A 23,715-nucleotide genomic window follows, 5' to 3' on the forward strand; every position below is an offset into this window, starting at 1 on the left:
CCGCCGTGTGCCAGAAACTAAGTGCTGGGCATGCATCGTGCCATTTCATCCTCACAGCCGTCCTGTGAGGTGCAGACAACTTGTGCTTTCACCAGAGAGGTGAAGGGACTCGCCCAGGGTCGTGCCTTTGAGCACGGTGAGTGCCCAGGCAGGGCCAGTGTGAGAAATCTAACCACTGTGCTCTGGCAGCCCTCCCTGGACAAGCAGCTCAGTCCCCTCTGTGCCACCTGTCTTGTTTCCTGCAGGCAGTGGTGCCCTGTCTCTACTCAGGACTTCTCCTCTCTTGGGTCACTTTCACCCCACATGAGAGTTCCTTATGTACCTACCCCTTGCCTTCCTCTGAACTGTGAGCTTCTTGAGGGAAAGGCTCACGTCTGGATCATCTTGAAATGACCCTCCACCACAAGTAAAGTGATGCTTAGCAGATGAGTGATTAATGAATCAGTGAATAAATGAATAGCTAATGAAGAAATAGATGAATGAATGCATAAACAATAAATGAATCACTGCATCCAAAGGAATGAATTGGAGGAATCAGACATTTTATGAGTATATTTTAAGAGCCAGTCCGCCAGGCTGGGACACTTCTATCGAGCCATTTTGTTATTCTGAAACTCCGCCGGTACAACTCCCTCAGAGCTTACCTTCGTCCTCAGTTTCCCACTTCACTCTAGCCACGTGCTCCTGGTTACTCCCCAGAAGATCCAGTCTTCTGGCTTTCAACACCACCTAAATGCTAACATCACTCAAGGGCTTTTCCCCAGCGCTAATGTCTTCTCTGAACTCCAGTCTCCTGTATCCAACTGCCCACCTGCCATCTCCACGAGGGGGTGTCTAATTAGCATCTCAAAACTAACATGTCCAGAACTGAGCTCTGGGGAACCCTTACAAAACACCCCTCACCTGCAGCTGTCCCCGCCCAGTCAACGGCAGCTCAGACCAGAACCCTTGGAGTCACCCGTGAGCCAACTTGGTTGATTCCAACTTCAGTATCTGTCCAGAAACCGACCGCTTCTCATCACTACACCAGCGATAACACCGATCCCGGCCCTCGTCTCCTATGGGGTGCTGCAGTCATCTCCTCACGGGTCTTCCTGCATTAATCCCAGCTCCCTGGCTATCCACGCTCAGCAAACTGCCAAAGAGATCCTTTAAAACCTAAGTCAGATTACATCGCTTCTCTGCTTAGAACCCTCCAACGGCATCTCACCTCACTCAGGAAAAGCCAAGGCCCTGCAGTAGTCCACCAGAACATGATCTGAGCCCCCCTTACCCTTCTGACATCACCCCCTCCTCTCATCCCCTTTGCTGACTCACTTCCAACCTCAGTGTATCTCCTACGTTCCAACTTCAGGGCCTTCGCGTTGTTTGTGCCCTCTGCCTATTTTGCTCGTTTCCAGGCTCACTCCGTCATCATCTTCAAGTCTCACTCAAATGTTCCCTTCTCAGTGAAACCTCCTCTGATCATACCGGTAGAACCACATTCCCCTCCTGGCAGCATTTTCAGTTCCCCTTATCCGTCTCCCTTTCCTTCTTTCTTTCTTTCTTTTTTTTAATAGCCTTCTTTGCCTTCGAATACGCTCCATAGTTCATGCAGTTCCGCTTATTTTCTGCTCTCCTCTCCCCTCTGCCCATCCCAGGAGAATGCAATCTCCGCCAGGTAGAGAGTTTTTTCTGTCTTATTCTCTGCTGTGTCTCCAGTGCCTAGTACATGCCCCACAGATAGTAGGTGCTTAATAAATATTTGTTGTGTCAGTGGCTGAAGGAAGGATACGTGAACGGTCCCTGACAGGACCTCCTGGGACCAGTTATTACTCTCTCAGCTCTTGAACCAAGGCTTCTGCTACTCCGGACTGAAGGTTTCCTATGAGGCTGAGGGCTTCTTCCCTCTTCCCAGCAGATCTTGCTTGCTTGGCGCCTCCTCTAGCAGTAGCCTTAATGATGTCCAAAAGGGACTCATCTAGCACAGCCCCTCCCAGGGCAAGAAAATCTAATCAGCAATTTTCCCTCCATGGAGAAATCCAAACCCTGTGTCTGCAATTCCAGCTGATAGGAAGGTCTTGCAGTTGCCCCTGGGCTGGAGCGAGAGGTGTTCCTTTTTCCTGTGGTGACGCAGCTGGGTAGAATCAGGGCATGAAGCCGGGTCAGTAGAACTGCAGGACCTCTGCACTTTCCCAGCGCCACCTGATTGCCCTTCACGCCGTGGTCAAGTGGGAAACCACAACATCTTGGAATTCAGCCAGCTCCCAAGCTGGGGGCAGCCCTCATGTCAGACAACACCAAGAATCTGATTCAGTCCCCTGCTTGGCACTTTGAACCCTCACTAGGCAAATAGACAATCGACAGGCCAGCCTGTGAAGGCCAAAATGACTGGGTGGACTGGGGGTGGATTGCAGGGCAGTAGGCTTGTGTGCTGTGATGAGAGTTCAAAACCCAGGCAGGCTGGGGGCCTGACCTGTCTGGCTGAGCTGGGTAAGAAGTGCTGAGCTGATTTGTCTCCATATGGTTCTTTTGTCTTTTGACCTGAACTTGGGAACTGGATGGGTTTTTTTTTTAATTTATTTTATTTATTTATTTTTGACTGCGTTGGGTCTTCCTTGCTGTGCGTGGGCTTTCTCTAGTTGCGGCGAGCGGGGGCTACTCTTCGTTGCGGTGCGCATGCTTCTCACTGCGGCGGCTTCTCTTGTTGCGGAGCACAGGCTCTAGGCACGCAGGCTTCAGTAGTTGTGGCTCGCGGGCTCTAGAGCGCAGGCTCAGTAGTCGTGGTACATGGGCTTAGTTGCTCCGCGGCATGTGGGATCTTCCCGGACCAGGGCTCAAACCCGTGTCCCCTGCATTGGCAGGCGGATTCCTAACCGCTGCGCCACCAGGGAGGCCCCAGGAACTGTACAGTTTTTGATATACCAGAGTGTTTACCATGCACACATACACATGTTCACACACTCACATGCTCTCAGCCCTGGGAACTGAACTAAACCGTTCTCACCAGTTGCCTGAGGACAGAGGGTGCTAGAAAGCTGGATCAGTCCAAATCATTTGTAAAATCTACAACCTGGCAACTCAAAGTATGGTCCGTGGAGCAATAACTTCACCTGGGAATTGGTTAGAAATGCAGAAGCTCAGGCCCTAACCCAGACCTACTTAATCGGCACCTGCACTCTATCAAGATCCCCAGGTGATTCACATACACGTGAAGGTGTGAGAAGCACCTGTCCACTTGGCCCTGAAGAATCTAGCCCTGTCTACCTCCTTAGTCTCAGCTCCTGTTTTTTTCTGCTCTCCCACATTCATTGCAGCATTATTTACAATAGCCAAGACATGGAAACAACCTAAGTGTCCATGGATAAAGACAATGTGATATATATATCATATATGTATCTGATAGATAGATAGATAGGTGAAATGGAATTCAGCCAGAAAAAGAAGGAAACCCTGCCATTTGTAACAACATGGATGGACCTTGAGGGCATTATGCTAAGTGAAATAAGCCAGTCTCAACTCTTACCTTCCATCCTCCACCCCAACTATCTCTTCCAACTTACGACTTCCTCTGCAGTTCCTTGAAGTCCATTGCTGTGTCTCGGTGCCTGGCCTTTGCACATGACCAACTTCCGTATATCTTTTAGGAGACTTTTCACAGCCACCTGCCCATGTTCCTCAGGCTGGATTAGATGCTCTTTCTGTGGTTCCATGGTTCTCTGAGCTTCTCTCCATCAGAGAACTGAATATACCATATTGTAATCCCCAGGTGAGGAATCAGTGTTCCTCTTCCAGGCTGGAAATTCCTTGAGGACACAGATAAGTTTTAGTTACTTTTGGGTCCTTGAAATCTGATACCAAGTAGGCGTTCAGTAAACAGCTGTTGAATAAATGAATGAAATAATGAGGGAAATGTCAGCCTCATAAAACTTGTTTTCTTTCTCATTCAGTTCTTACTAAGCTGAGCATCGTGGCTCCCACATCCAGATGATGCCTCCCACGGTGGCTGTCTGGAATCCCTGATCTTCCCCCCAAGCTCCTACACTTTTTCCAATCGTGATAGCAAAGCTCAAAGAATCACAGCTCCCTCAGAGGATCCCCAACCAGGCTTAATTAACCTTGAAAGGGACTTGGTACCGAGACGTCAGGCCGGGATATTAACAGGACCCAGACTGAAGCCCCGGTAGCCAAGGCACAAATTAGCCAAATCCATCTTCCCCAAGGGCTGGCTCAGCCCAGCGATAAACCTTGGGTTCTCTGCTGGACTCGTGAGCTGAGGGTCTGCGCCTTCATTGTCTACTGAAACGGGGAGACAATAGGTGTCTGGCTAAGTGCAGGGACAAGGGCGGATCATTCACAGCCCTGGATGCAAGTGTAGAACAAGAATCTTGGATGGGAAGCAAGTTCCTTTGCCTCCCCAGGTCTCAGTGTCTTCGTGTAAGTAATGGGGATAAGTTCACCAAACTGAGTACCTTACCGAGAGCCTTGTCAGCATCTGTTGAGACGCTGGATTTGCAAGTGTTCTACACCCAGGAGAAGCTATTAGTGGGATGGGGAAAGTAAGTGTCAGGGATGTCCCGAATCTAATGGCCAAGTGCCACTTCTATTTGTGGAATGTAAGGTTCAGGCCAGAGGCTTGAGATACAGCCCCTTCTCCAAACACATGAGGCAAAAATCCCTGTCGTACAGGGAAATTACTAACATTCACCCCATGCCCCCACTTATTATTTCCTTATATTTTCAAAGTGTTTTCCAGATTGCTCTCCTTTTTTCTCAGCTGATTCTCATAAACAAGCAGGGCCTCTGGTGCTCTTGCCATTTACTACCCCTGGGTCTCAATTTCTCCATCTGTACAGTGGGGGTGGCCACGCCTGCTCCTGGGTTTCTTTGGAAGCTTACATGAGACGACGCAGAGAAGGGCTTAGCCCGGTGTCTGGCACGGAGTAGGTGCTTGATAAATGCCAGCTGTTGTTTTGATCAAAGGACGTGGCAAGAGTACTGGACTGGGGGTCAGAAGGCCACAGTTCAAGCTGAAGCTCTGACGTGAGTCGCCCTGTGGCTTTGGGCAAGGCTCCTCTCTTCTTGGGACCTCAGTTTCCTCATTCTGCACAGAGGTGGGCAGGGGCCGGCGTCCTCACTCCCCTCTACCGTTGTTTGTCTCTGATTCCCCAAACGGTGTTTAACTCACACTAGTGCTCGAGGCACCCAACCGACTGAGTGAACACTTTGTTGGAGTCAGGAGCTTTGATGGGGGAAGCAGGGAAGCAGCTAGGGAGCCAGTCATCTTGGAGAGTTTTGCAGAAAGTTCAGCCCTCTTATCACAGGCTGTGAATCTGCTGGTTGCCATGACTACGGAGAGCGGCATCTAAGCTCCAGGTCGCTGATTAGCAGGAACCAGAGCGGGAGGCCTTGAGGAATGCAGCACTTGTGCCTCCCTCCCTCCTTCTGTGAAGTGGAGTGCACTGACCCTTGACTTCACTGTTTCAGCCGTCCCCTGAAGAGCTCGCCTTCTTTTAAGTATTTTTTTTTAATGCAACATCAAAAAGCTGCATGGAGAAAACGAGGCAGCTGCCTGTACTCCTCAGCGAAGATGGGACACAGAATCTTCCTTAAAGCTCTGCAAAGATGCAAAGCTGGAGGCAAAGAAGGAAGATGGGTGGGGCTAAGGGGGTGGAGGTACCATGGCTGAGGTCTGAGTCCACTGAAGTGCTGTGTGGCCTCAGACCGGTCCTTCTCCCTGGACCTCTGCTTCTTTATATGTGAGGAGAGGTTGCATCTGACCCGTGGTTCTCACATGAGATTGGTCATCAGAATTGATTTGTAAATTCATTCATTCAACAAATGCTTCCTGAGTAAGGAGGCATTGTCTATGCCAGGCACTAGATCCTTGGGGATTCGGTGGTGAGAGAAGAGACTAGTTCCCACGCTCAGGAAGCTTACATTCTAGTCCAGAAGACAAACGGTTAGCAAATAAACATGTAAAATGGTCATTTCAAATAGTGACAAGTACTGTGAAGGAGGGAAGGCACAGCAGGCCACTGTGACGGTGGCCGGTGATGAGAGGAGCACGATTACATAAGGGGATCGGGGAGGGCTTCTCTGAGGAGGTGCCATTTGAGTGAAAAGAAGGAGCCGGCCATGCAGATAGCTGGAGGAGGAACAGCATACCAGGTGGAGGGAACAGAAAGAGCAAAGGCTCTGAGTAAGGGCCCTGTTCCATGTGAGGAGCAGCAAGAAGGCCATGGGGCCAAAGCAGAGTAAGGGACGGGGAGGGGGTAGGAGATGGGGTCTAGAGGGACAGAGGCCAGATCATTCAGAGCCTTTCAATCCCAATAATCAGTTTGGATTTATTCTTGACCTAATAGAAGGTGAACTACCTGGGATGTTTCTTTAAGTTGCAGGTTCCCACGTTTCATCCTTGGAGACTCTGATTTATTATGGCTATGATGGGACCTAGGAATCTGTATTTTTTTAAAGTTCCTTAAGGGGCCTCTGATACTGTGCCATGTTTAGCAGAGCCTGGACTACATGATCCCTGAGTCTCTTTCAGTTTTAAAAAAGCTAAGAAGCAAAGTATTAGAACACATTTAAACAATCTTAAATGTTACATTAGGAAGGATTCCTTTCATCTTTCCCTCACCACTCCCTGTCAGCCTGGTAGAATCAATTCTGTTTTTGTTTGTGCTATAATCCCAGGTGAGGTACCCACCACCAGGAAGGGGAAGCCAGTGCTATTGGAAAAAAAAAAGAACTACCACATCAGGGAGTGTCAAGCTAAGCTATAAGCTGCAGCAACTCCATTATACCACTCTCCTCATCAAACCATTGTCGGGGTTGCCATCCCTGATTCTCCACCCTGCTGCTGGCAGCGATGGGTGAGGCACTGTCCCTGCCTTAAGCCTTGTCCGCCAGTGCCTGGCAGTAGTATCCCCCAGCTTTCCCTGCACTGGGGATTACCCACGCCTCTATTAGCACAAGTCACTGAGACCTTCCATCCAATGGCAGCACTATTTGTCATGTATTTATTCACTGCCAAACTCCTCACTTCAACTCAGTTTCCGCCTAGTGCCAGGTTGCCTGGGGCACATATTTGTGTCTTGGTTTCCTGTAACGCTCCAGAAAGTCCAAAATTCCATTCTTGTGTGTGTGTCCAACTCAAGACTCTGCTGGGCAATACGCATCCATTGATAAACTCGCTGATCACTAAGTCATTGCAATAGTCTCCCGATCTCTTTCTTCCCTTCCTTTGAGTGTCCGAAGCCCGTGGAGAGAACCTTCTGAAATGTAGGCCAGACCACATCACCCATCTCAGCCGCATGGGACCCAAAGGTCTTCCATGACCTATGTAGTCCAGGCTTTGCTAAACCTGGCACAGTATCAGAGGCCCCCAAGGAACTTTTTAAGAATACAGATTCCTAGGTCCCATCAAAGACCTCATCTCTGATCTGTCCTCTTATCACTCTAACCCCTGCTTGCTATTCCTTGTATATGCCAAGTGTCTTTGAACTTGCTATTCCTTCTGCCTAGAACATACTTCCACTGATTGCGGATACCTGTATAGAAGTTGTATATTACTGAGCAACAAAATACTCCAAATCTTTGTGGCTTAAAACAACAATAAACAGTTACGTTTTGCAGTTTCTGTGAGTCAAGAGTTTTGCTGGGTGACTGACTCACTCACCACTCTCGTGAGATGGTGGTCAGATGTCAGCCACGGCTGCTGTCTTATCTGAAGGCTTGACTGCGGCAGGAGGACCCACTTCCAGGGTGGCTCAGTCACGTGGCTGATAGTGCTGGCTCTTGGCAGGAGGCCTCAGTTCTGTCACACGGGCATTTCCACAGGGCTGCTTGAGTGTCCTCACAACATGGCGACCAGCTTCCCTCAAAGTGATCAATCCAAGAGGAAGAGGCAGAAGTTGCCTTCATGACCTAGTCTTGGAAGTCAAATATCATCACTTTTAATTCAGTCTGTTCATTAAAAGTGAGTCACTAGCCCATCCAGTATTCACAGGGAGGGAAGTTAGGCTCCCGCTTTTTTTTTTTTTTCTCTTTTTAAAATTTATTTTTTATTGAAGTATAATTGACTTACAATATTGTGTTAGTTTCAGGTGTACAGCAAAGTGATTCCATCATATGTGTGTGTGTGCATGTGTGTGTGTGTACACACACAACACACACACACGCACACACACATATATAGATATTCTTTTTCAGATTATTTTCCCAAATAGGTTATTACAAAATATTGAGTATAGTTCACTGTGCCATACAGTAGGTCCTTGCTGTTTATCTCTTTTCTATATAGTAGTGTGTATCTGTTACTCCCAAACTCCTAATTTTTCCCTCCCCCCGCTTTCCCCTTTGGTAACCGTAAGTTTGTTTTCTATGTCTGTGAGTCTATTTCTGTTTTGTAACTAAGTTTATTTGTATCGGGTGTTTTAGATTCCACATATAAGTGGTATCATATGATATTTCTCTTTCTCTGTCTGACTTACTTCACTTAGTATGGTAATCTCTAGGTCCGTCCATGTTGCTGCAGAAGTCACTATTTCATTCTTCTTTATGGCTGAGTAGTATTCCATCGTATATATACCACATCTTCTAGGATTCAGCTTTTGATGGTATGAGTGTCAAAGAATTTGTGAACACATTTTAAAACCAACACAAACTGCAAGGTTAGTCTCTGATCCTTCAAGTCTCCAGTCTCTTGTTACTTCCTAAAAAAGGCCTTCCCTGATTACTACATACGACATAACAGTCACCCGCTCCCATTTCCTAGCCCCATTCCACTGATTTATTCTCTCCATAAGTTATTACCAACAAATAAGCCATATTGTTACTTTCTTGTGTGTTTATTACCTGCTTTTCCATCTGTAATCTAAACTCCATGATCTCAGGGAACACCTGTGTCTTGTTCACTGCATCGCCGGTCTTAGAACTGGCCTGGACACACTGCACGCACTCAGGGAATAGGCGTTAGTGAATGTTGGGTTAGCCTTGGCTAGGACAAGTGTGGCAAGAGGCAAACCTTGCTGGAGGCTGGGCAGAAACTGCAAGCTTTGAGTTATCTGAAAAGAGCCAGGGCAGCATTCCACACAGATAGACTGGAGGGAACGCAGGCGTGGAAATGGAACCCTCATCGTGGGAGAAGGGCTGCAGGGAGGTGTAGGGAAAACTGGAGTTCTGGTAGCGTGGAGTTGGCAGTGAGGAGGGCTGGGCAGACCCGACTAGAATCTCCATCCTTCCTGGGCTTGAAGTATCCCCCAGCTCTGCTTCTAAAGATGCACCGATCAGCGGCTGACAGAGAAGGATGTGTTTTGCTGCCCTTCCTTCAATATTGACCAGGCTTGGCCTGCGCTCCTGGCAGCCCGAAGGAGCAGGGGGCTTACCAAATGTATTCATCCTGTGTCATAAAGCCAATCTTGATGCACTGGCTGCAGGAGCTCGGTGCAGGAGAAATGCTAATGCCTTTGATCAATGCTTGACCTGGGATTTGCAGGCAGGGTGAGCAGGCTGGGATGCTTGCTGGATGGGGCCAGATCCACCTGTGGTTCTCAGACTCCTGACTGAATGACAGGAGCCAGGAGACTTGAGTGACAACTTCTTCAAAGACTGAGTAACTAAGCAACTTCCTTTCCCTCTCTGGGACTCAGAGAAGGAGGTGGGACGCAGGTAATTTCCCTGTGTTATTTGGACCTCATCTCAGAGGCAGAGAAGAAAACTTCAGGCCTTCATGGGAACTGCCGTCCCAAGTAGGCGTTTTCACACCTGCTAAGGACACCAAATGGGAGGTTTGGTTCACAGAGAAGTAAAGGGAAAGGGCAGTGATATTTCTTAGGCCTTCCTGTTTGCTTGCATTATCTCATCTTATCTTCACAACAGCTCAACAATATATGGACTGATATTATTCCCTATTTTATAGTTGAGGAAACTGCAGCTCAGAGAGGTTGAAGGACTGATCCCAGGACCTAGAGTTACTAAATCGTGAAGATAGTGTTTAAATGAAGCTGCCTCCGTGCCATACACAGATAAGGCAGAAAAGTGGGATCGAAATGGCAAAGGAGAGTTTGAACTAATCCTATACTGCTTTGGCCTCCAGTTAAGTCTTGAGGAAGGAAGTAAAATGCTGGTTTCCAGCCTCTCCCTGTGATTCAATTAGGTTAGGCTAGGCTAGGCTGCAGTAACAAGTAAGTCCCTAAACCTCAGTGGCTTAACCTAACTAAGGCTTATTTCTGTCATGCAAAGTCTCATGTGGCCCAGGCATCTCTCCTCCATCAAGTAGCTTCACCTTTTGGAATGTGTGGCCTCCAAAGTCACTGAGACAGAGGGAGAGAGAGCTGGAGATGACACACAGATCTTACTGCCTCAAACTGGAAACAATACATATCACTCCCATTCAGAGACCATTGACCCTTGATGATGATATGGCCCCAACTTAACTCCGAGGGAGGTTGGAAATATTCTGACATCTGTGAATGTTTGATGAACAGTAAGAATCTCTGTCATATCCTAACACTTTTGCCTCCTTATTTCCTCCCCTATAGGACAGAACCCCAGAGCAGCCCCATGGTCCCAGCTCAGGATGGACCCTCGGAAAAGCTGAGCCAGCCTCTGGCCACTGAGGTCTTGGGCTCCAACAGCTGGGAGAGAGGCAAAGCCTGCCAGGAGGCCAGTCCTGCCAGAGCACACAGGTGAGACCCTGCCCCCGCTCCCCTCTTCAATCTAACAAGGAAGTTCAACTTGAGGATGGAGAAATGAAGTTTGTCTCTCTGACCATTCTTCCCCTCTCGCTTTTGCAAGTTCCTCTTTGAGATCCTAAATCAGATCAAAACCCATCTGAGAATTAGTTGGAAGCTATGAATGCCAAGAATACTCCCCAAATTCTGTGTACCATTTCAGAGGACTCATAGACCCCTGAGGCTTATGAACAGGAGTCTCTAGTTAAGAGCCTGAGTCCTGAGGCAGTGGCTTAGGAAGCCAGAGCAGCTTTCATGGATGAAGTCTGCTTCCCCACCCAGGGTGCCCTCTACCCAGGCTGGCTACAGGCTTTAGTTAGTTAGGCCGTGATTTCAATGAGGGGGAAACAGTTAAGTCCTATCAGCTTGAAGAAGTGAAGTTCAACATCGGTTCTGGAGGATTTTCCCCAGGAAACAGAAAAAAAAAAGCTGTTTCCATAAGAGGCTGAAGGAGATGGAGAGAGAAGGGGAGGGGAAGGGAATTTCCATACTTTCAAAACATTGACTCCTAAACAGCCAAAGGGGACTTAGTGTGTTGTAGGGACTTGCGTTCAAACCTGCACACCATCACTTACTAACTGAGTGACCTTGGGCAAGATTGTTTTCTTGTGTGAGCCTCAGTTTTCACAACTATAAAATGGGGATTTTGAGATCTAATTCTCAAAGTCAAGTGAAGATTAAATCAGATCAGGTGTGTACAGATCCTGACAGTGAGCCTGGAATATAAGAGGACCTTAAGATGTTAGTTGGAGTCTCACGGAGCCGGAAGAGAAGGTTCTGGACATGATAATCTAAAAATGATGCCGTGTCGTCCATTCGATTGTAGAGTGTGTCCAGGCCCCTTGCTCCCTTCCCCTATCTGTGACCTGCTCTCTGACGTGAGTAAAAACCACAATATTGATGATAAACCTATTGCTAGTGATAATCAAAATCATAATAATTATAATAATAGACACTACATTTACTGTAACTTGCTCCGTGCTGGTCCAGGGCACATCGCATAAGTAAGCGCCCTCATTCCTTGTAACGAACTTAGGACACAGGTCTCATGTTTTATACCCATCTTACAGATGATGAAAATGGTGCTCATAGAGGCCACCCAGCTAGGAAGTAATGGAGCAGTGGTTCAAATCCAAGTGTGTCCGTTTCTGGAGCCAGCATTCTTCCTGGCTGCATACCTCCCCTCCGCGTATCTGACCACTGTGTAGTGAACCACTGTATATGTGACCGCTGCATACTTAACTGCTGCATGTTTAACCGCCCCTTATGTCACTGTGGTGCACTTAACCACTATTCTGGCCCTACCGCCCCACTGTGTGCAAGGGCATACCTGGGAGACTGGTGCATGGAAAATAAAGAGGTAGAGGAAAGGCATTTGGGATTTAGGGAGGGGGTTAATTACCCCCCTCACAGACATCAAATCCATCCAGACTCAAGGGCTTTTTTTTTTCCTACCAGTATTTTTTTTGAGGTATAGTTAATTTGCAAAGTTGTTTTAGTTTCAAGTGTAAAGTGATTCAGATATATATATATATATATATATATATCTATTCTTTTTCAGATTCTTTTCCATTGTAGGTTATTACAAGATATTGAGTCTAGTTCCCTGTGCTCTACAGTAGGTCCCTGTTGTTTACCTATTTTATGTATAGTGTGTATATGTTAATCCCAAACTCCTCATTTATCTCCCCCCTCCCACTCCACTCCGTAAGTTTGTTTTCTGTGTTTGTGAGTCTAGTTCTGTTTTGTAAATAAGTTCATTTGTATCATTTTTTTAGATCCCACAAATAAATGATATCATGTGGTATTTGTCTTTCTCTGTAGGGCTTTTGGGTTTTATCTCATCACTTAAATCTGAGTTTAGGATAGTGGTTCCCAAACCTTGCTCCCCTGAGACCCTGGGGTATGAGAATGAAGTGACAGTAATTGACAGAAACAATAAAATCTTTCTCTATTTTATAAGACACATTTTTAAAAGGTCTTTTCTTTCTCCTTAAGCATTTATGCCTTAAATGTTTTCAGTTTTTCTCAAATTCCTAGCAGCTGTTACACTGGGAAGTGTTTATATGAAACAAGATGATTTAACACGTGTCTAAATTATTTCATCCATTCATCCCTCATTTGGTCACTCAACAAATGTTTATTAGGCTCTTATTCTGTGTCAATCCCTCGCTGAAGGAAAAATTTGGAAGTGGCTTACCGTGCTTACACAAGAGGCCCGTTTGCTTCCTGGGTATGTGTGTTGTGTTTTGTGCTTTATATAACATGTAAGTGTAGTTAACTAGCTAGGTACTTAATCCCTATGCTTTTTATTTTTAACCTGCTAAAAGTGACTCTCTTGAAACTGTTCTACATATGGCTATATGATTTTTACTGGCTGACAATGCGGAGACCTTAACATATATTCTAATCACTGTATCGTTGTTTTCTACTAACTGTAAATACCAGATTCTCAGAATGGAGTTAATCATGGCAGCATTTTATGATGCTTTGTAAAGAGCTGAGAAACTTCCGAAAGATCAGCCACACAAACAAGTGTGAAAAGGCAGCTGGTTTTATGGGAAGGCTCTCAGGCTAGGAATCACACAGGCCTCGATTCAAGTTCCAGCTCAGATACTTCCTTACTGTGCAGCTGTGAGCAAGACAGTCCAACTCCCTTGAGCCTGGTTTTCTTTGCCTGTAGAACAAGACGGTAAAAATCATAGCACCAAGATGGCATGCCTGACGGAGACCCCAATCCGCACGAGCGTCCTTTCGGAAGCAGCAGCTAGCAGTCGCCACTACGTTGACAGGCTCTTTGACCCTGATCCCCAGAAAGTTCTACAAGGTGTCATCTGAGTAACCCTTTAGGATTTGTTAGAAAGGAGACCCGACTGCAGCTGCTGGATTGCTGCCGGGACGAGGGACAAGAACGAGGCTGGCCACCGTTCGGCAGCAGACCCTCTCGAGACCATCCGCTTGCCCGTGCTCCCGTTGGGTTACCACAGGTAGAAGCAGGACACGGGCTCAGCAGCAGCAGGCCATGACCCAGGAGGCGCAGTGAGGGACAGAGCTGCCGCTGTGTGGCTGACAGGGTCTTGGTACTCCGGCCAGGTGTCAGGCCTGTGCCTCTGAGGTGGGAGAGCCGAGTTCAGGACATTGGTCCACCAGAGACCCCCGGCTCCACGTAATATCAAATGGCGAAAGCTCTCCCAGAGATCTCCATCTCAATGCTAAGACCCAGCTCCACTCAACAACCAGCAAACTACAGTGCTGGACACCCTATGCCAAACAACTAGCAAGACAGGAACACAACCCCACCCATTAGCAGAGAGGCTGCCTAAAATCATAATAAGGTCACAGACACCCCAAAACACACCACTGGATGCAGTCCTGCCCACCAGAAAGACAAGATCCAGCCTCATCCACCAGAGCACAGGCACCAGTCCCCTCCACCAGGAAGCCTACACAACCCACTGAAGCAACCTTAGCCACTGGGGGCAGACACCAAAAACAACAGGAACTATGAACCTGCAGCCTGCAAAAAGGAGACCCCAAACACAGTAATTTAAACAAAATGAGAAGACAGAGAAATACACAGCAGATGAAGGAGCAAGGTAAAAACCCACCAGACCTAACAAATGAAGAGGAAATAGGCAGTCTACCTGAAAAAGAATTCAGAGTAATGATAGTAAAGAGGATCCAAAATCTTGGAAATAGAATGAAGAAAATACAAGAAACGTTTAACAAGGACCTAGAAGAACTAAAGAGCAAACGAACAATGATGAACAGCACAATAAATGAAATTAAAAATTCTCTAGAAGGAATCAATAGCAGAGTAACTGAGGCAGAAGAACGGAGAAGTGACCTGGAAGATAAAATAGTGGAAATAACTACCACAGAGCAGAATAAAGAAAAAAGAATGAAAAGAATTGAGGACAGTCTTAGAGACCTCTGAGACAATATTAAACACACCAACATTCGAATTATAGCGGTCCCAGAAGAAGACGAGAGAAAGAAACAGACTGAGAAAATATTCGAAGAAATTATACTTGAAAACTTCCCCTAATATGGGAAAGGAAATAATCAAGTCCAGGAAGCACAGAGAGTCCCGTACAGGATAAATCCAAGGAGAAGCACGCCAAGGCACATATTAATCAAACTATCAAAAATTAAATACAAAGAAAAAAAATTAAAAGCAGCAAGGGAAAAGCAACAAATAGCACACAGGGGAATCCCCATAAGGTTAACAGCTGATCTTTCAGCGGAAACTCTGCAAGCCAGAAGGGAGTGGCAAGACATATTTAAAGTGGTGAAGGGAAAAACCTACAACCAAGATTACTCTACCCAGCAAGGATCTCATTCAGATCTGACGGAGAAATTAAAACCTTTACAGACAAGCAAAAGCTAAGAGAATTCAGCACCACCAAGCCAGCTTTTCAACAAATGCTAAAGGAATTTCTCTAGGCAGGAAACACAAGAGAAGGAAAAGACCTACAATAACAAACCCAAAACAGTTAAGAAAATGGTAATAGGAACATACATATCGATAATTACCTTAAATGTAAATGGATTAAATGCTCCCACCAAAAGGCATAGACTGGCTGAATGGATACAATAACAAGATCCATATATATGCTGTCTACAAGAGATCCACTTCAGACCTAGGGACACATACAGACTGAAAGTGAGGGGATGGAAAAAGATATTCCATGCAAATGGAAATCAAAAGAAAGCTGGAGTAGCAATTGCATATCAGACAAAATAGACTTTAAAATAAAGATTATTACAAAAGACAAAGAAGGACACTACATAATGATCAAGGGATCAATCCAAGAAGAAGATGTAACAATTGTAAATATTTATGCACCCAACAGAGGAGCACCTCAATACATAAGGCAAATGTTAACAGCCATAAAATGGGAAATTGACAGTAACACAATCATAGTAGGGGACTTTAACACTTTCACCAATGGACAGATCATCCAAAATGAAAATAAATAAGGAAACACAAGCTTTAAATGATACATTAAACAAGATGGACTTAATTGATATTTATAGGACATACCATCCAAAAACAACAGAATACATTTTCTTCTCCAGTGCTCATGGAACATTCTCCAGGATAGATCATATCTTGGGTCACAAATCAAGCCTTGGTAAATTTAAGAAAATTGAAATCATATCAGTATCTTTTCCTACCACAATGCTATGAGACTAGATATCAGTTACAGGAAAAAATCTGTAAAAAATACAAACACATGGAGGCTAAACAGTACACTACTTAATAACCAAGGTATCACTGAAGAAATCAAAAAATACCTAGAAACAAAAGACAATGAAAACACGACAACCCAAAACCTATGGGATGCAGCAAAAGCAGTAATAAAAGGGAAGTTTATAGCAATACAGTCCTACCTCAAGAAAGAAGAAACATCTCAAATAAACAACCTTACCTTACACCTAAAACAATTAGAGAAAGAAGAACAAAAAAGCCCCAACGTTAGCAGAAGGAAAGAAATCATAAAGATCGGATCAGAAATAAATGAAAAAAAAATTCAGGAAATGATAGCAAAGAGCAATAAAACTAAAAGCTGGTTCTTTGAGAAGATTAACAAAATTGATAAACCATTAGCCAGACTCATCAAAACAAAAAGAGAGAAGACTCAAATCAACAAAATTAGAAATGAAAAAGGAGGAGTAACAACTGACACGGCAGAAATACAAAGGATCATGAGAGATAACTACAGGCAACTATATGCCAGTAAAATGGACAACCGGGACAAATTCTTAGAAAAGAAGAAATGGACAAATTCTTGGAAAAGCACAACCTTCTGAGACTGAACCAGGAAGAAATAGAAAATATAAACAGACCAATCACAAGCACTGAAATTGAAACTGTGATTTAAAATCTTCCAACAAACAAAAGTCCAGGACCAGATGGCTTCACAGGCAAATTCTATCAAACATTTAGAGAAGAGCTAACACCTATCCTTCTCAAACTCTTCCAAAATATAGCAGAGGGAGGAACACTCCCAAACTCATTCTACGAGGCCACCATCACCCTGATACCAAAACAAGACAAAGAAGTCACAAAGAAAGAAAACTACAGGCCAATATCACTGATGAACGTAGATGCAAAAATCCTCAACAAAATACTAGCAAACAGAGTCCAACGGGACATTAAAAGGATCATACACCATGATCAAGTGGGGTTTATCCCAGGAATGCAAGGATTCTTCAATATACGCAGATCAGTCAGTGTGATACACCATATAACAAATTGAAGGATGAAAACCATATGATCATCTCAATAGATGCAGAAAAATCTTTTGACAAAATTCAACACCCACTTATGATAAAACCCTCCAGAAAGTAGGCATAGAGGGAACTTACCTCAGTATAATAAAGGCCATATATGACAAACCCACAGCCAACATCGTTCCCAGTGGTGAAAAACTGAAACCATTTCCTCTAAGGTCAGGAGAAAGACAAGGTTGTCTACTCTCACCACTATTATTCAACATAGTTTTGGAAGTTTTAGCCACAGCAATCAGAGTAGAAAAAGAAATAAAAGAAATCCAAATCGGAAAAGAAGAAGTAAAGCTGTCACTGTTTGCAGATGACATGATGCTATACGTAGAGAATCCTAAAGATGCCATCAGAAAACTGCTAGAGCTAATCGATGAATTTGGTAGAGTAGCAGGATACAAAATTAATGCACAGAAATCTCTTGCATTCCTATACACTAATGATGGAAAATCTGAAAGAGAAATTAAGGAAACACTCCCATTTACCATTGCAACAAAAAGAGTAAAATACCTAGGAATAAACCTACCTGAGGAGACAAAAGACCTACCTGTATGCAGAAAACTATAAGACACTGATGAAAGAAATTAAAGATGATACAAACAGGTGGAGAGATATACCATGTTCTTGGATTGGAAGAATCAACATTGTGAAAATGACTCTACTACGCAAAGCAATCTACAGATTCAGTGCAATCCCTATCAAACTACCAATGGCATTTTTCACAGAACTAGAACAAAAAATTTCACAATTTGTATGGAAACACAAAAGACCCTAAATAGCCAAAGCAATCTTGAGAAAGAAAAACAGAGCTGGAGGAATCAGGCTCCCGGACTTCAGACTATACTACAAAGCTACAGTCATCAAGACAGTATGGTACTGGCACAAAAACAGAAATATAGATCAATGGAATAGGATGGAAAGCCCAGAGATAAACCCATGCACATATGGTCACCTTATTTTTGATAAAGGAGGCAAGAATATACAGTGGAGGAAAGACAGCCTCTTCAATAAGTGGTGCTGGGAAAACTGGACAGGTACATGAAAAAATATGAAATTAGAACACTCCCTAACACCATACACAAAATAAACTCAAAATGGATTTGAGATCTAAATGTGAGACCGGACACTATAAAACTCTTAGAGGAAAACATAGGGAGAACACTCTGACATAAATCACAGCAAGATCTTTTTTGATCCACCTCCTAGAGTAATGGAAATAAAAACAAAAATAAACAAATGGGACCTAATGAATCTTTAAAGCTTTTGCACAGCAAAGGAAAATATAAACAAGATGAAAAGACAACTCTCAGAATGGGAGAAAATATTTGCAAACGACTCAATGGACAAAGGATTAATCTCCAAAATATATAAACAGCTCATGCAGCTCAATATTGATAAAACAAACAACCCAGTCAAAAAATGGGCAGAAGACCTAAACAGACATTTCTCCAAAGAAGACATACAAATGGTCAAGAAGCACATGAAAAGCTGCTCAACATCACTAATCATTAGAGAAATGCAAATCAAAACTACAATGAGGTAACACCTCATACCGGTCAGAATGGGCATCATCAGAAAATCTACAAACAACAAATGCTGGAGAGGGTGTGGAGAAAAGGGAACCCTCTTGCACTGTTGGTGGGAATATAGATTGATACAGCCACTATGGAGAACAGTATAGAGGTTCCTTTAAAAACTAATAATAGAACTACCGTATGACCCAGCAATCCCACTACTGGGCATATACCCTGAGAAAACCATAATTCAAAAACAGTCATGTACCACAATGTTCACTGCAGCACTATTTACAATAGCCAGGACAAGAAAGCAACCTAAGTGTCCATCGACAGATGAATGGATAAAGAAGATGTGGCACATATAGACAATGGAATATTACTCAGCCATAAAAAGAAACGAAATTGAGTTATTTGTAGTGAGGTGGATGGACCTAGAGTGTGTCATACAGAGTGAAGTAAGTCAGAAAGAGAAAGACAAATACCGTATGCTAACACATATATATGGAATCTAAAAAAGAAAAACATGGTCCTGAAGAACCTAGGGGCAGGACAGGAATAATGATGCAGACGTAGAGAATGGACTTGAGGACACGGGGAGGGGGAAGGGTGGGCTGGGACGAAGTGAGAGAGTGGCATGGACTTATATACACTACCAAATGTAAAATAGATAGCTGGTGGGAAGCAGCCGCATGGCACAGGGAGATCAGCTTGGTGCTTTGTGACCACCTAGAGGGGTGGGATAGGGAGGGTGGGAGGGAGACGCAAGAGGGAGGAGATATGGGGATATATGTATATGTATAGCTGATTCAGTTTGCTGTAGAGCAGAAACTAACACACTATTGTAAAACAATTATACTACAATAAAGATGTTAAAAAAAATCGTAACACCCTTAAAGTGCTTTTGTGAGCATCAAAGTATATAAAACATTTGGTGCATAATAAGTGAATAAACGGTAGCTGTGTTGTTACTAATAATGACAGTAACATTTTATTAATAATCTGTTTTCCCAAAGAGGTTCAGCTGGGTTGGCATGTTTCAATTCCCAAGCAGTTTTTCATCCAAAACCATATCTTTTTGCCATGGGATAGTGCTTTAAAAAAAATCCCTGGAGCCTGCCCCAATTATAAAAGGAGATAACTTGACTTCATTTAACTGCAGCCTGAGCCTTTGAATTTAATTGAACAGCAAATAATTATTCCTGAAGAGTGGAGATTTCTGAGGTTCCGTGAAGCCAGATAAGAAATGTATCTTGTTACATTAGACCTTGGCAAATATAGTTTTAACAGTCAGCTGCCACTTAACCTACCTTCTGCCTCCTGTTTAATTTCCAGCAGGAACTACAGACACGTTGTATTGTGGAGAGAGGGTGCTGAATTGCCGATTAATTATTTAAAAACTGATTTATTTACCAAGGTGAGCCATTTGCAAATTCAATAATAAATCTATTAAGAGCAGTTAACCTCTGTAACTCTGATTTACCTAATCAATTGATGTTTGGGTAACGTACAGCATCTGTCTCATTAGGTCAGCATTAACTCCTTATTTGAGGCATTTAATCTGAAGTGTAACCAAATCAGCCATGAGGTGGTAATTAAGTATTCACTATGGGTCCTTCACCCTCCAAGGAACTGGATCCTTTCCCAGCTGCAACAGCCCTGATTGGGGGTTTGGGGAACCCTGTGTCCTCTAATACCCAGTTCTGTTTTCCCCTCAGTGCCTCCCAAGGCAAAGACTTGACGCCACCCCCTTCCTCCAGGGGGAAGAAGAAAAAGAAGAAAGCTACCCGGAAGAAGAGAAGGAGGTGAGGGCCCCAAGGGACATGGAACACTGAAGATGGGAGAATGGACAAAAGAGGGGTAATAAGGGCTTTGGAGTCAGACAGTGACTCCCCTGGGATTCAGATCCCCTCTATGCCTCTTAACTAGCTGTGTGACCTTAGGCAAGTCACTTCACCTCTCTGAGCCTGTTTCCACTTCTATAAAATGGTAGAAATACCTGCCTCTTGGGATTTTATGAGAATTAGGTGAGAAAGTGGATGTGGAAGCAGCTGTCTCAGTGTCTGGCACATAGTAAATGACTAGTCTGAAGCATAGTTATGACCATGAATATTTACTTATTTATTTATTTTTGGAGACCTCACGTATGTGAGCGGCTGTACCAAGCACTGTGATCTCCATGATCTCTTTTACGCTTGACCACGATCTAGCAGGCAGGCATTATTATCCCCATTTTATTTATTTATTTATTTATTTACTTTTTGCGGTACGCGGGCCTCTCAGTGCTATGGCCTCTCCCGTCGCGGAGCACAGGCTCCGGACCATGGCTCACGGGCTCAGCGGCCATGCCTCACGGGCCCAGCCGCTCCGCGGCATGTGGGATCTTCCCGGACCGGGGCACGAACCCGTGTCCCCTGCATCGGCAGGCAGACTCTCAACCACTGTGCCACCGGGGAAGCCCCCCATTTTATTTTTATTGAAAAAAATTTTCCCAGTTTTATTGAGATATAATTGACCTATAACATTGTATCAGTCCAAGGTTACAGCATCATGAGTTGACACATGTTTATATTGCTAAATGATTACCACAGTAACTGTGGTTAACCTATCCGTCACCTCATGCAGTTGCAATGGTTTTCTTGTGATGAGATCTTTTAAGATCCAGTCTCATAGCAGTACAGCATTGTCAACTCTAGTCACCATGACTCATTCCTCTTATAGCTGTTATCCCCATTTTAGAGATGAGAAAATAAAGTCTCAGAGAGGAGGTGACAGAACCTACAGACACTTGATTCCAGGCTCCTCAGTTGCTTCCACCACACGCAAATGCCAAGGATAATGGACTTTATATTTTTGGCCAGCTATTGACTCTCTTGTACCCTGTGAGGTTTCTCTATGTACAGTACCTTTTAATTTTTTTGTATTTAAAAATATTGTCAGAGTTTCTTCTAGGCTGTCAATCCCTAGACTAAAAGCAGGTTCAGTGTTCCACACCCCAAGGGGTGGTCAAAGAGATGTTCCTTGGAGGGGCGAGTTAAAAATCCCGGCAAACCTTGGAGGCAGTATTTGAAGAAGCCTGCAGGGGGCAGCAGAGAGCAGAGTCTGGATGACTCAGGCCCTAACTCGAGGTTTTCTGGGGCCCTGTTCCCTCCACACCCCTTTCACCTAGTTCTAAGGGGCTAGGCCCAAAGAGGACCCAGAGGGGACTGTGAATGAAGACCCTGAGTTCCAGCCATTCTAGGGCGAGGGGTGGAATTGGGGTAAGTGGCCTGAGCTTCCTGATTTTAGGTATGGACAGGAGAACACGTCAAAGAAGGAAACCAGAGGGATCAGGCTCCCATCATTCATTCATTCAGTATGTCCAGTGAGCACTCTTTGGGGACAAGCGCTATGATTCCCTAAGTCCGATTGTTTCTCAACCCTTCATAACCCCTGCAGACATGTTTTATTTGACCTGCAAAGTGTTTTTTGTCTTTTTAATTGGTGGCCATATTTTAAAACCAGGAGATGTCATACGAAAATATGTTTTTCTGGCAACTTCTATTCAAAAGGAAGGAGCTCTAGAAGCCCAGGCCTACATTCCTACCTTGGACCTTCAGCTGATCTGAGAAGCAGCCATACCCCTGGGTCAGGTGCTCTCTGGTTCACCACAGGCCTCACCACTCCCTACTGTCTCCCCTGCTCCCCCCCCCGCCCCCCCGCAATCTGCTGCATCCATTTAAGCTATCTGAGAGGCAGGCCTGTGTTGGCATTGAGTTTGCAGCTCCTGATACGCTTCAACCTTGGTATTGTATCAGTGGGAGAACAGGAGACTTGGAGTGAGCAGTGACATGCCTGAGGCGACTTATAAATTAATGGTGGAGTCAGAATTGGAACTCGGGTTACCCGAACGTCAGCCTTGAGTCATAATCAGGATCCTAGGGCGTCTCTGTTTCTCGGGTTACCCCTTCATGGCACCACCGTGCTGAGTGCATCCTGGCAAGATCTCCTGCAGGGGTTTGGTCTTACCAGGGAGACACAGGGTGGAGCAGAGGAGAGACCTTTAAAGTATGTGCAGTTTTGGAAGAGAGCAGCAGACAAAAATAAATACTTATGGCCTGACCAGGAGGGCAGCTATGGGTGCTATAGTGATTGAGAGCAAAGCCCCTGGGATCAGTGAGTCTTCAATTTGAATCTCAGCTCACCCACCTTCTTAGCTGTGTGTCTTTGGGCAAGTCACTTTACCTCTCTGAACCCCGCTTTCTTTGTCTGAAAAGGGAGGGTAGCAATTGTACCTACCTAAGAAGTGTGTGGAAGGATTAAATGAGATAATACCTGTAGTAAAACACATGGTAACATTTGAAACAAATGCAAACTAACTCTACAAATTATCAACCTTGATGTGTGTTACTGAAAGACCTGAGGCATGTCTGGGGGCTGGAGAAGGGTCTCTGTGAAACCAACCCTGGCCCTCAAGGCCTCCCTCTGAAGTGTGTCTCCCCTCCCCGGCAGGTCCCCATCATATAGCCCATCGCCTGTCAAGAAAAAGAAGAAGAAAAGTTCCAAGAAACATAAGAGACACAGGTACTGTCCTTCCTCCTCTGCAAATAAACAGGGAGGTTCCCACTGGGGTGAGGGTGGAGGTGACAGTGGATGGCACTGAAAGGTCATTTGGAAGCCTATCATTTCATTTATAAAAAATACTCATCTATGTGTTGTCGTGTATTTGTATCTCGTCTAACTTGGGACTCTGGTTGCAAGGACCAGAGGCCCACTAATGCTAACTCAGGCCAGAGGGAGATTTGTTCTAAGGAGACAGGAATGTCTCAGGGACCAGCCAGGCCTCAGTGAGGGGCTAGAACCGACGAATGGAAAGCTGACACAACTCAAGCCGAACCCCCTAGTGCACACAGGGGGACGTGGACCCTGTACCCTGTTCCTGTCTCTTCATGTTGCAGACCCAGCCACAGGAAGATCCTGTATCTCTCGGTCTTGTTCCTTATTCCAAATTCCCAAGGAGAGACCTTTCTGGTTGGTCCAACTATGTCCTAGAGAATGGGATCCTGTGAAACATGGCTTCTGGATCATACACCCTTGTGGACAGTGGTTAAGGGGCATTAGGAACTGGACACACAGTCCCAAAGGAGCTCACTATACACATGTGCATGTACACACACACACACACACACACACACACACACACACACACACACACA

General features: G+C 44.9%; 1 protein-coding gene across 1 annotated transcript in view; it reads left to right on the plus strand.

The window, feature by feature from the left end:
- SRRM4 (serine/arginine repetitive matrix 4) overlaps positions 1–23,715 on the plus strand; it is a 158,988-nt gene that overhangs the window by 100,328 nt on the left and 34,945 nt on the right. Inside the window, exons 2-4 of the mRNA XM_029230401.1 lie at positions 10,524–10,670; positions 20,239–20,325; positions 23,012–23,083. Coding sequence (XP_029086234.1) covers positions 10,524–10,670; positions 20,239–20,325; positions 23,012–23,083 — 306 coding nt within the window. The remainder of the gene's footprint in view (positions 1–10,523; positions 10,671–20,238; positions 20,326–23,011; positions 23,084–23,715) is intronic.

The sequence above is a fragment of the Monodon monoceros genome, unplaced genomic scaffold, assembly GCF_005190385.1.
Source record: "Monodon monoceros isolate NGI ecotype Baffin Bay Population unplaced genomic scaffold, NGI_Narwhal_1 Super_Scaffold_1, whole genome shotgun sequence".
In the NCBI taxonomy this organism is placed as follows: Eukaryota; Metazoa; Chordata; class Mammalia; order Artiodactyla; family Monodontidae; genus Monodon; species Monodon monoceros.